This window comes from Sus scrofa, chromosome 6, assembly GCF_054392235.1.
Source record: "Sus scrofa isolate SSC_HxYL_T2T_F1_AM1 chromosome 6, Sscrofa_HxYL_maternal_Yorkshire_Landrace_v2.0, whole genome shotgun sequence".
In the NCBI taxonomy this organism is placed as follows: Eukaryota; Metazoa; Chordata; class Mammalia; order Artiodactyla; family Suidae; genus Sus; species Sus scrofa.
The window spans coordinates 147,305,373-147,318,893 of record NC_139388.1 but is presented as its reverse complement, the minus strand read 5'-3'; the positions used below and the strand labels follow the sequence as shown (position 1 = coordinate 147,318,893).

At 34.6% G+C, this 13,521-nt stretch overlaps 1 protein-coding gene across 50 annotated transcripts in view; it reads left to right on the top strand.

The window, feature by feature from the left end:
- LRRC7 (leucine rich repeat containing 7) overlaps positions 1-13,521 on the top strand; it is a 537,967-nt gene that overhangs the window by 397,163 nt on the left and 127,283 nt on the right. For all 50 annotated transcript variants that reach the window (XR_014807988.1, XR_014807993.1, XR_014807989.1 and 47 more), the window contains one exon: positions 1,004-1,076. Coding sequence is in view for 38 of the 50 variants with exons in the window: in XM_084964727.1 (XP_084820853.1) it covers positions 1,004-1,076 (73 nt within the window). In the remaining 12 variants the exon portion in view is untranslated. The remainder of the gene's footprint in view (positions 1-1,003; positions 1,077-13,521) is intronic.

The window sequence follows — 13,521 nt, the reverse complement described above, 5'->3', positions numbered from 1 at the left end:
CACACAAGTTCCACAATCATTTTAGAGAGTCACCCTGCGGTATTAGCATATTCAACAGTTTCTAGGAAAACTTGATCAAAGAAATCTAGTTGATTTTGTTTAATTTAGCTTTTTCCAAACACATTTGCTCATGGAACCTACTATATCCATCAGAACAAGTTTTCTGGAAAAGTTGTCTAGAGCATATAGCTCCAACATAAAACAAAAATTAACCACTGTTAATGCTTTGCTCTTGGATTTTGGCTATTTAAGCCATATTGATACTATGGGTTATGTTTTGGCTGGGTAAAGGAAGCTGTTCTTCAACTCTCTGTGGTTTTTGCTCATTAAAACCCTGGGAATAGGAGTAAATCAAGCAGTAGGATATGGAGTGCATAAATCAGGTAGTGAAATATAAAGAGCTGGAACTTCAATTCTTGGCCCCTTCTGCTTGGTATATTCAAAATTGCAAGTTTTTGTGCTTATTCCTGATCCAAGTCAAGGATTTATGGTAACAAAAAAGTGTATGAAGTCATGTTGTAATTTTCCAAGTCTATAATTATAACCACTAGACTGCAGTACTTCTGTACCCATTCGTTGATTATTAGGCTTAATTCAGATTTGTTTTCAATTTGTATCACAACAGGAATGTTAGTTATTAGTGCTTACAAGTTAATTAAATATTGAATCACAACTGGCTTGATGAATTCATCTGATCCATTTGCTGCATAATAGAAAAGGGAAATGTGGTAGAAGTACCGCCAACTCAGGTTTCTGTGGAGCCCTGTGTTTTGTTTACTTGTCTCCAGTAATGTACTTGAACTCCCATTGATGTAAGTAAATTTTTTGCAACTGGAAGGTCAAGACTGGACGCAAAAATGCAGTTTTTAGGTTAATATAAGCATAGTGCATCCAATTAGTATGACAAACATTCATCACTAGCAATTACTTTTATTTCTTTTATATTGTATTTTCCATCAGAAATCCATTCTTGTGTGGTAATAAATCTTCTTCTCTGTTTTAGGATTGTTGAAAAAACTAACTACTCTAAAAGTAGATGACAATCAACTTACAATGCTACCCAATACAATCGGAAAGTAAGTGCCAAAATTTCATACCAGCCAATCTCTCTAAAGTCAGAAACAAAATAATATACTGAGTTCTCTACTTTAAAACATTTTCTACTGGAGGTATCAATAATCGTGTTCTTATGTAAACTCATTTTAGACCATATTTTAGTTATGTATTTGTGTGCATCTTATTTTAGTTTTATATATGAACATTGCACTGACACTTAAGCATATAATATCATAAGAAATAGTTAACCATGACTCTTTCATAAGCAAAGTGATTACCCAGACCTTCAATTATACCATTGCCTATAATTTTCCAGATACTATTAATTTGATGTTTTTGACTGAGTAGCAGCTCTAAATTCACTTAAATATGTCTCACAAAATCAAATCAATTTTTATGAAGATTTGCATTATGTATATGCTACCATTACACTGTTAGTAAAATATGATATTTTCAGAAATTTAATGTACTTTTAGACTCTAAGGAGATAAGCATCTGTTTTAGTTTGCTTTTTAAGATGCTTCATGTTGAAAAGGCCTTCTTGCCTTTTAAGGAGAAAGTATATTGCATTTGTTTGAGAGCAGTTTATTTATAATTTTATGTTACCATTAATGTTTGATTCACAGTTCTTTAGGAAATGTGTGTATGTTGTTATCAATGTTTCACTGAAATGCTTTTGTTTATGATTTGTGTAAGGTGAGAAATCAGTGAGCTGTTTTCATTCTAAAATTATATAAGGCAATTTTATAGGAATCTTGCCCCTCATTTCATGTGAAAAATTATATAAATCCATAATTTAACAGATTCAGGTATATTTGGGGTGGGGTGGAAGCCTGCATTTAAAAAAAACAGATTTATTAGGAATAATTGACATACGATAAACTGTACATATGTAGAGTCTACAATTTGAGGTCTTGACGTTCACGTAAGGTGATGAAACCACAATCAAGATGGTAACATATTTGTCAAAACCAAAGCTTTCCTGTGCCCTTTACAATCTTCCTCCTTCACCCCAAGCTGGCAAGTAACCATTAGTATGGGAAACCCCACTTTCAAAGAATAGAACAGATTGACTAAATTCTAAAGTTCAGACTTTAGAGAATAGTAAGTCTCAGCCGTTTTTAGTGTTTTAATGTCCACACCATATGTCACATGTTTCTCTTCAGTTACCTCCATTTTCTTCAATATAAAGTAGAGAGAAATTTATTTTCCTTTGGGTATATTTAAGTAACTATCAGTCTGACATTTTTAAAATTCTTTCTCTTTAATTATATTATTAGGTACTAACTTTCCTTCTTTAGGTCAATACTCAGGGGAAATTGAATTCAGCTTTGTTTATCCCTACTATGGTCATGATTGGTATTTTCACACTTATGTTTATATTTATTATATAAATTTATATAAACTAACTACACTTGCTCTGTAAAGGCAAATTAAAGAGGTTTGATAACCTAAAAATAGGCAAAGAAGAGTTACTTTTTTAGTATACAAGTGAACTTGGATGCTAGGTTATTTACATACTTAATTTTCTTTTCATTTTTTTTTAATTTTTAACTGGTAATTATTTGCCCTGAAAGGATTGATCAAAGATAAATGGATCTAGTCAATTCAAAAGTTGATTACTGCTGCAGAGGGATGAAGGTTAAGAATCTCAAAAAAAAAAAAAAAAAATGGAGTTCCCGTCGTGGCGCAGTGGTTAACGAATCCGACTAGGAACCATGAGGCATGAGGTTGCGGGTTCGGTCCCTGTCCTTGCTCAGTGGGTTAACGATCCAGCGGTGCCGTGAGCTGTAGTGTAGGTTGCAGATGCTGCTCGGATCCCGCGTTGCTGTGGCTCTGGCATAGGCAGTTGGCTACGGCTCCGATTCAACCCCTAGCCTGGGAACCTCCATATACCGCAGGAGCGGCCCAAGAAATGGCAAAAAAAAAAAAAAAAAAAAGAAAAAAAAAAGAATCTTATAAAAGATCTTTTTTTTTTTAAGTTACTTTTAAGTACTGTTGCCTTCCTTTGATTAAGGCAATTTTATTAAGTAAGAAAAAGAAGAATAAAAAAGTAGTAAGATACAGGGAACTATATCTAATCTCCTAGAATAGACCATGATGAAAAATCATATAAAAAAGAATACATATATAGTTGAATCCCTTTGTTGTACAGCAGAAATTGGCACAACATTATAAATCAAATATAGTTTAATTTTTTTAATGGGGAAAAAAGCAGTGGGAAGTATCTGGGAAATCTGTACCTTCTGCTCAATTTTGCTGTGAACCTAAAACAGCTATAAAAATAAAGTCTATTTTAAAAAGAGGAAGAAGAACTGACAAGCTGTGGTTATTCAGACGGGTATTCAACAGTCATTTTGTCAAAAATCAACAAAGTGAGCTTGTCACTTCAAGCAAAACAACTGACAGTATTTGTTGCCAACAATGAAATTTGATCTATCAAGAAAATTAGAATTTTGGAAAATTTGAATCTGCCACTGTGAGTTTAACAGCTTCTCGATACTTACAGGCTTTTATGATTAGACTAGTGTGGTATTACTGGTGTGATAATGAGTGTGATTTGTTGTCACTGTACTATGAACTGTGTCAACATTTGGAATTTTTTTTTAACTCAGTGAAGCAACATTTTCCAAATGACCAATGCATGAGCTACAAAATCAGACATGAGATATAGAATCATTCATAATGCAAAAAGACTAGTTGATTTTAATGTATTAGTGTGAAGAATAAGAAGATTCATTGATGTATTTCAGACTCTACCTTGCAGTTACTGTATCCCCTAAAAAAATGCCACTTGTTGAATTTTGGTGTAGTATCAAAGAATAATCATGATTATCCAAAAAGTCTATTAAAATAGTCTTCCCTTTTCCAACTACATATCTGTGTGAGGTTGGATTTTTTCATATACAATTTAATCAAAACAACATACTGCAGCAGATTGAATATATAAGCAGTTATGAGAATCCAGTTACCTTCTATTAAGTTAAACATTAAGGAGATTTGCAAAAATAAAATGTCACTCTTCTCACTAAATATTTTTGTTTTGGAAATATAGTTACTTTGTATAAAAATGTTACCTATGTTAATATGCCACAGATTTATTGTTATTTAAGAATGAATAATAAGTCGTTTTAAAATTCCTGTTTTAATGTTACTATAGTATATACCAATAGATATAAACCATATAAACAAAAGTTCTTTAGGGTTACCAGTGATATTTAAGAGTGTAAAGAGGTCCTAAAATGAAAAAGGTTGCAGATTTCTGTTCTATATCACATCATGGTTTGGATAGTAAAATTATGACAGTCATTACCTAACTTATGTTCTCACTTCACCTGTGGAAAAAAAAAAACTAAATTTCTAAAATTTTATAGTGTACCTTAATAAGCAATCTGTATGAAGTAAAAATAATAATAATAATGGTCTGTTATTATTATTATTATTATTATTATCATAATGGCGTTGCTTTCCTTAGGAAATTCAGAAATGATAGATCAGAGTTTCAGTCCAAATCTAGAGATGAAATTTGATTAAAACTCTATTTAATGGCACCCCAGATCATGTGCAGAAAGTGATTTGTAAGTAGTGGGATTTTACTATGAGATATTCTACTTGTAGTATGATTTTACTATGAGATATTCTACCTAGAGCTCTGTGCACCTTTTTTTTTTTTTTTTTGTCTTTTTACAGACACACCCCTGCATATGGAAGTTCCCAGGCTAGGGGTCTTCAAATTGGACTGTAGCTGCCAGCCTACACCACAGCCACCACAATGTCAGATCTGAGCCACATCTGCAACCTACACCACAGCTCATAGCAATGCCAGATCCTTAATCCATTGAGCAAGGCCAAGGATTGAACCCTCATCCTCATGGATACTAGTCAGATTCGTTACCACTGAGCCACGATGGGAACTCCCCCAAAATGTTATTGTCAGCTGTAGTGACCAAAAATGTTCTCATTCTGTACATAGAATGTTTCAATAGGTTAGACTTCACTTTGATAATTTCTAATAATCCAAGTAGTAAAAATTGCTGGAAGAATTCATTTTCAACATCTTTCACAGTTGAAATTGATTCTATGACTTTTGTGCCAAATGACTTGTAAAATTAGTTATTTTTGTCATTGAACCTTATTTGTGCCTAGAATTCCAGCCACTCTAAGAACTGTATATGCAATGAAAATAGTAATAAACAACTTTTTTGTGTGTTTTCACATTGTGCCAGATACATGTTTGCTTTGCATGCATTCTTTTTTTAATTAATGATTTTTTAATTTTTTCCCTTATAGTTGGTTTACAGTTGCATGCATGCTTATTTAAAGGTCACAACACCACTATTCAGTGTATATTATTATCTTCCCATCAACAGATGCAGAAACAGAGGCTGAGACAAGTTACCAGATTTCAAAGCTAAACTGTTAATTGATGTATAATGCTTCTTAGCATGTATATGTGATAGTTGAGTCAGACATTTTGTAATATTTGGCCATTTAAGGGCCCCATTGCTCTAAAAGCAAAGGATCTTCCAGGAAGAGAAAACACATGTTAAACCCTCTCTCTCTTAGCTTTGTAGTTTGGGAAAAAAGCAATAAAAGCTCAGACATCTGAACGGGTATTTTAAAAAGTCATTCCGTCATAGAGTGTGGTCAAAGAGAAAGATCGCTGACGGGAATGAGAAAATCTAAGTAACTGTGCAAAGCTGAGTAAATTGCTTCTTTCCTATGGGCCTCAGACTCCTGGGGGAAAATGCAAGGAGCACTGGCTTTGGAGTCAAGTACCATGGATGTGAACCCTGGCTCTACCCTTACGGTGTGAACCTGGACAAATAATTTAAACTCTCTGTGGCTTAGTTTCCTCATTTGTACTTTCCACATATGTCTAAAATTCTAATTCATTGATCCAGATGTTTAGTTTATGTGGCATCAATACCCTGGATGGCAGATTCCAGTAGTCTACTTATTAGACTGCTACAATAACAAGAAAATAAGTGAACTTTATTCTTCTAGTACCTCCCTCTGTTCCCTAAGCATGGAAGGATGCAGAGGAAACCAGAAATGTACATGGTTTTGGGGAGGAGGATTTGGGGGCTGGGCAATAGAGTAAAATAGGGAGAATTGCTTTTATTGTATATCCTCTGTACTTTTTGAATTTTGTATCATGTGATGTTATTCTAGTCAAAAAGTTACAAACAAAGCACATGTGTATGTGCACGCACACACACATGCACACACATAACACTGCCTTGGATAAAACCTAAATTCCTTCACACTAATACTCAAGTTGTTCCATTATCTAGTCCAGACTGGTGGTGCTCAACCTGTGGTCCCCTGACCAATGGCATCAACTTCAACTGGGAACTTGATAGACGTGCAGAGACAGTCCCAATCTACTGAATTAGAAACCATGGGCATTGGACCAGCAATCTGTTGTGTTAACAAGCGCTTCCAGGGATTCTGATAGGTGCTAAAATTTGAGATCCATTATGTGGACTCAGCTTACTTACACAGTTGTCAGATGACTATGTTCTCAAATCCTATTCCATTGTGCCTGCATCAGAATTGCCTGAGAGGCTGGTTTAAAATGAAGCTCCCTTAGAGAAGTTCACCACAGTGGTAAGTTGCTTTGACTCTGGAGCCAGTCCTTTTGGGTCCAAAACTTGGCTCTTCAATTTTGCTAATGGGTAGAGCCTTAGATGTATTCTCAGAAAAGTGGAAATCATAGTAATAATGCCTACCTCATGAGAATGGTGTGATGATTGAAAATTTTAATAAATAGAAAAGGCTCACCCATTCAATAAATGTTTTTTAAAAAGTCCATTAAGGTAAAAAAAAATATTAATTCAAATTTGGGGGATCTGGCTTCAAAAAATATGTTTACTTCTTTTTAAGACTTATTCTCCCTCTGCCCACCCAGACCACTGCAGCTTCTTCCTCTAAATTAAAAGCTCTAGTGCACCTACTAACTAGACTAGCGTTTCCTAAATTATGTTCCTCTAAAAAGTCATTACTTGAGTTTTTAATAGGTATGACATAAAGATAACCTTCATGGACAAATAATATTTGGGAAATCTTTATATAGAGATGACTAACCTGTGGTATTTTTCCATTTCTTATATCAGCCTCTTATTTAGCTTTTGTTTCATCATTTAACTTTTCAGTTACAATGTCATGCCTTCCCCACTAGAATATGGGCTCCTGAAGGATTAATATCATGTCTTAAACATTTTTAATCTCCTTCATTGTACCTAGGTAGTATGGCACAGGGGAATATTTTTGCAAGCTTTGCAACTAGACTTGGATTTCAACCCTGACATCTCTACTCGTTAACTAATTGACCTTTGATGTGTCACTTTACAACTCAGAGCTGCAGTTTTCTCATCTGTAAAATGTAAATGGTAATACATTCTCAGAAGTTATTGTGAGACTTATTGTTAGATAGCCTTCAAAAAATAGTCATCAATAACAATAAGCAAAAAGACATTTATTTATTGATCCTCGCTTATGTTCATCTAAGTGAGGATTAGTAATATAACATGAATGAAACATCCAGTTTTTAAAAAGAGAAATATTTTATACTTATTTACAAATATGATAATGCATTGTCTTGCTCTGCTCAGGCTGCTGTAATAAAATATCATAGACTGGGTAGCTAAAACAGTAGAAATTTTATTTCTCATGGTTCTAAAACCGAAGTCCAAGATCAATGTGCTAGCAAGGTAGCACACGTTGAATCCTCTTTCACTGATACTCTATATATCAGGCATTATCAACCAATTTTATAGATGAGGAAATAAGGATTAATAAATAGATGAAGTTCACTCCCTATTTAGTGGCCACGCTAGAATTAGAACTCAAACCTATGTGAACAGTCTCCACTGAGTCACATTGCTTTTGTTGAGTTAAAAGTGAGCTAAGAAAGTGAAGCCCAAAGTCATTTATTTTTAAATTTATTAGCATCTACAGCAATAAAAGATTTAATGGTATCTAATGGTTTCTAATAGGCATAAATTATGTTAAAGTGAAAATATAGATTATCAATGTACTATATTCCCTATTAGCTAGAGGTAATTGAGGGTTAATGATATCATAATATCTTCTCATGCAAGACTAATTCATGGTGACCAAACTAAAGAGAAAAATTAGAGAATATATTTAGAAAATTAAGTCAATATTGTTGTTGAATGTCAAGCATTAGTATTTCCAATTGTGTCACTTGCACTTATATGTTATCTAAGGCAAGCCTTACTGAACACAACTCTTGTAATATTTATATGTGGCTTTTAGCTGTCATTAATATGTGTTGTGTGTGTGTGTGTGTTAATGTTACTCTTGAAATATCTCCAAGAACCTATTTTAAAATGTCTAGTCCCAGGACCAACAGCTCTACATCACCTAGTAGCTTGTTACGAATGAGAATCTGAGCCCTGCTTCAATCACTTCATTTTAGCAAGTTCTCTTGGTGATTCTTTTTTTTTTTTTTTTTTTTTGGTCTTTTTGCCTTTTCTAGGGCCACTCTCACAGCATATGGAGGTTCCCAGGCTAGGGGTCTAATCGGAGCTGTAGCTGCTGGCCTACACCACAGCTCCCTGCAACACCAGATCCTTAATCCACCGAGCGAGGCCAGAGATCGAACCCACAACCTCATGGTTCCTTGTTGGATTCATTAACCACCGAGCCATGACAGGAACTCCCTCTTGGTGATTCATATGCACACTAAAGTTTGGGAAGCATTGCTTTAAAGTACTTTACACTTCTTTTGCAGCTTCTTTTTGCTTTTAATCCGTACTGTTATAGATTAAAGAAAAGACTTCTAAAAAAAAAAATAAAAACGATAGCTTTTGTCCTTTTTTTTGTTCAAAGGATAACATAGTTTCAGGTATATAGCAGGATGATTTGGATGTTTGTATGTATTGCAAAGTGAGCTCTTCCGTAAGTCTAGTTAACATTGTCATCAAACATAGTTACAAAATTTTTTTTCTTATGACGAGAACTTTTAAGATCTGTTCTCTTAACAACTTTCAAATATACGATCCCATGTTATTAACTATAGTTATGATGCTATACATTATCTCCCCATGACATTTGTTTTACAACTGGAAGTTGGTTTATATCACCTTCACCCATTTTTCCCACCCCCTGCCCCACTCCCCAATTCTGGCAAACACTGATCCGTTCACTATATCTGCGAGCTTGGTTGTTTTATTGCTTTTTTGTTTTTTTTGTTTGTTTTTGGATTCCACACATAAGTGTTTTTGGATTCAACACATAAATGAGATGATAAGATATATGCTTTTTTCTGTCAGATCTATTTCATTTATTTTGGTCTGTCTTTTGAATGCCTCTTATAATTTGAGGTACAGCTGGTTTCATATAAGATCCTGTATTAAAGTACCTTAGGTGATTTCCAGCAAGGTAGCCATCAATGAAGTCAGCTGAAATGTTAGATTTTGAGTTTGAATCCTCTGAATTTCAGAGTTCATTGAAGGACATCTGTTTTGCACCTAATAGCTTTTCTTTGTAACCCAAAGATATAAAATAATTTCAGGCTATAAGTTGTTAATTCAGTATAGGCTGTGGTACAGTAAAAATGTTTTCTTTTTATTGCAGGAAGTCCTCACTCTGCATAGTAGTAGGGGACTATGAAACCATGGATGCTGAAATATGCAAAATACTCATAATAATCAATGGGGAAATATGATTGTTCTGATGAAAGGTCTTTAAACCTTTTCAAAATATTAAATACTGTTACTGTTGGTTATAAATATATAGATAAATGGAAAAAGTCATAAAAACAATATGTATTTAATACACTGTCATTATATTAGGAACATCAAAAATTAAAGGGTTTTTTGGTGAAAAATTTATCAAAATTAATTTAAACACTACTTGCCTTCTTATCATTGTGGAAGTTATAATTCTTTCCAAACATCTTTTCTGTGAGTTAATGAATTGTCATACTCTTTTTAAGCCTGGATCAACTTCCAAACTTTTATCCTTTTTTTTAAATGACTTTTATTTTTTCCATTATAGTTGGTTTACAGTGTTCTGTCAATTTCTACTGTACAGCAAAGTGACCCAGTCACACATACATATATACATTGCTTTTCTCACATTTTCCTCCATCATGTTCCATCACAAGTGACTAGATAAAGATCCCTGTGCTATAGCAGGACCTCATTGCGTATCCACTCCAAATTAAATAGTTTGCATTATAAACCTCAGATTCCCAGTCCATCACACTCCCTCCCCCTCCTCCTTGGCAACCACAAGTCTGTTCTTCAAGTCCATGAGTTTCTTTTCTGTGGGAAGGTTTATTTGTGCTGCATATTAGATTTGAGATATAAGTGATATCATATGGCATTTGTCTTTCTCTCTCTGACCTATGTCACTTAGTATGAGAGGCTCTAGTTCCATCCATGTTGCTGCAAATGGCATTATTTTGTTCTTTTTATGGCTAAGTAGTATTCTATTGTGTATATATACACCACTTTTTAATCCATTCATCTGTTGATGAACATTTTGATTGTTTCTATGTCTTGGCTATTGTAAATAGTGCTGCAATGAACATAACGGGTGCATGTATCTTTTTCAAGGAAAGTTTTGACAAGATATATGCCCAAGAGTGGGATTGCTGGGTCTTATGGTAGTTCTATATTTAGTTTTATGAGATACCTCCATACTGTTTTCCATAGAGGTTGTACCAATTTACATTCCCAACAACAGTGTAGGAGGGCACCCTTTTCTCCACCCCCTCTCCAGCATTTATTTGTGAACTTATTAATGATGGCCATTCTGACTGGTGTGAGATGGTATCTCATAGTAGTTTTGATTTGTATTTCTCTAATAATTGGTGATGTTGAGCATTTTTTCATGTGTTTTTTGGCTAACTGTATATCTTCTTTGGAGAAATGTCTATTCAGGTCTTTTGCCCATTTTTCATTTGGGTTGTTGCGTTTTTTGCTAGCAAACTTTTATCCCTTGTGCTTTCGATATCATGAAATATCTCTGAGATTTCCTTTAATGCAAAGTTTATTGCCAGGATCACTCCTTCTGGGACATCTTCATCCTTTTTCATTGCAACCACTTTATCATTGGCATCAACAAAATTACCTTCACTTTGTTTCTCTGCCAGCATATCTATGGGCTCTTGAATGTGGCAGTCAGCTTCCCACAGTCAGCTCTTTCTTCTGTAATTCCATTTATGTTCAGTTCAAATCCTGCAAAATTATTTACACAGTATGCTAAAAGTTTCTGCTATACTACCTGCACATTACTTGCTGTTACTTTCTGCTATGATGCTTAAATATTTTCAATTGTATGCTTTATGTTATATTTCTTCAAAGCTAAAGAAACTGTAGGATCTCCAGTTGTAGCATCAATAGCCTATTCACAAATCTCTGTAAGATAACAGGCTTTCAAAGTTGAAATAATTCTTCAGTCCATTGGTTGGATTACTGAAGTTGTCCTTAGTGATAAAAAGCAAATTTTCACATTGTCATTTAAATCTCCAAGAGAATTGCGATGACCAAGAGCCTTATCCAACATGAGTAGTGCTTTAAATGTTAAAGTATCTCTTTACGGCTGATTGACAAAAAGGCAGTACCACTGTAAGATTTACTGTTCGTATGTGAACTGAGTAGCGGATGTGCAGAGGCTGATCACTGACAGACTGAAAAAAAAAAGTAGTGTGACTAGCCACTGATCACGATGCACATCTGTTATTTACATTGTGATTTATGGATTGAAGAGTTAGCAGCAAAACTCATACTTTATGCACTGCCTCACAATTAATACGTTGAGGTAATTGAAATTTGAGCCATGTTGTTGGGAAACTAATGTGATTTAAGGAAACCCTGGTAACTGGAATCTGTGCATATCATAACTGTGCAAGGTAGGACTGTCTTACTGTGACTCAAAACTAACCTCAAACCATGTTTTGATGAAAGAAGGAAAAAAATAAGAAACTTTAATTATATTTTCAATTGTTTAATTCTTTGACTTCTACCTCTGAACATACATCTGAAGGTTTTATTTTTAAAAATCTCTGATATTTTATGACCTCTTGCTGAGTACAGGACCCCAAACTATTCATAGAAACCTCTTTCATTAAATTCTACCAAATTTACTTAGTGTATTTTATGTGTACAACACTGCACTAGAGTTTTTTAAGAAACAAACTATTACTGGGTTTCCCATATATATTGATTTCTGCCCCCACCAATGCACACACAGCACGTACACCTAGCACCCAGTGATATGATCACCCTTGCATGTGGGGGGCCTCAAAGGATTTAGAAGTTCATTTCTCAGGGTTCACTAATTAAAAGGGAATAGGTTTCCTGAGTGTATTTTATGGCAGGTATTGTACTAAGTTCTTTACTTTCATTATTTCGTGAAATAAAGCCAGTACATGAAGCAGGAATTATTAGTACCCTCTTTGCAAATACAAAGATACTAAGGCCTATAGAAAAGTAACATGAGTTGTCTATAAAAGGAAAAGCATTTGCCTCAGAGCTATTATTCACAGCTGAATACTGTTTTACCACATCTGGGTTCTAACCAGTTAAAGATGTTAAGGACCATGAATCATGAGTTACGGATCTGATCAGGGTCAGACTGGACTTGACTGAATTAGATTCTTCCCTGACCCATGAATAATAGAACTTGAGTTACCTACTTGTACACAGACTTGTGAACTTATTCCGCCCTCTCCATAATGCATATTTTTCATCTTTAATGAACGTAATCATCATGACCCCTTGCCCCACCCCCTTCTGGCACTGAATTTTCCCCCTCAGAGCACTACTAAGTGAATTTCTTCTGTGTGTCCCTTGCCTGGCAGCAAATAAAAGCAGCTTTGATTTTTGAGCCGTTGTCCTTATTTTATTTTTCGATATTGAGATACTATGTCTAGTAAGTGACAGAGCTGGAACACAAATCCATTCTAACTTAAAACCCAAATGCTTAATCTCTGTTCACTTGTTAACTAAATGATGGGAATAAATTGCATTCAAGCCAGCTAGTTCTAAGATATAAAAAAGGAAGCCGATTTTACAACCTTGCACCAAAGACCTCCAATTCATTCTTCCCTTTTCAAAAATGAGCTCATCACCCTTGAGGATTTCTTCCCGTAACAGTAAATCAATGATATGAATGATAATAACAATGTAGTAATATTAACATCAATGACAACTTAAATAGAGCTAGTGCTTTCTCTGCACCAGGCCCTCTTTCTTTCCGAGCTATCTCAAACCTAGTAATGAAATGACTTGTTCCCTTGTGATAACTTGAATGTGTATTCGTAGATAACTTGAATGTGTATTCGTATAATTTCTTTCTGTGGATTTGGGGTAAAGGGGGCTAAATGTGGAGTGGTGGGGAATGTGGCAAAGTGGAGAACTGTGCTCATCTGAAGGCAGTAGCCATTAATTACTCCATTTCCATTACTTATCATGGAAGAATAAA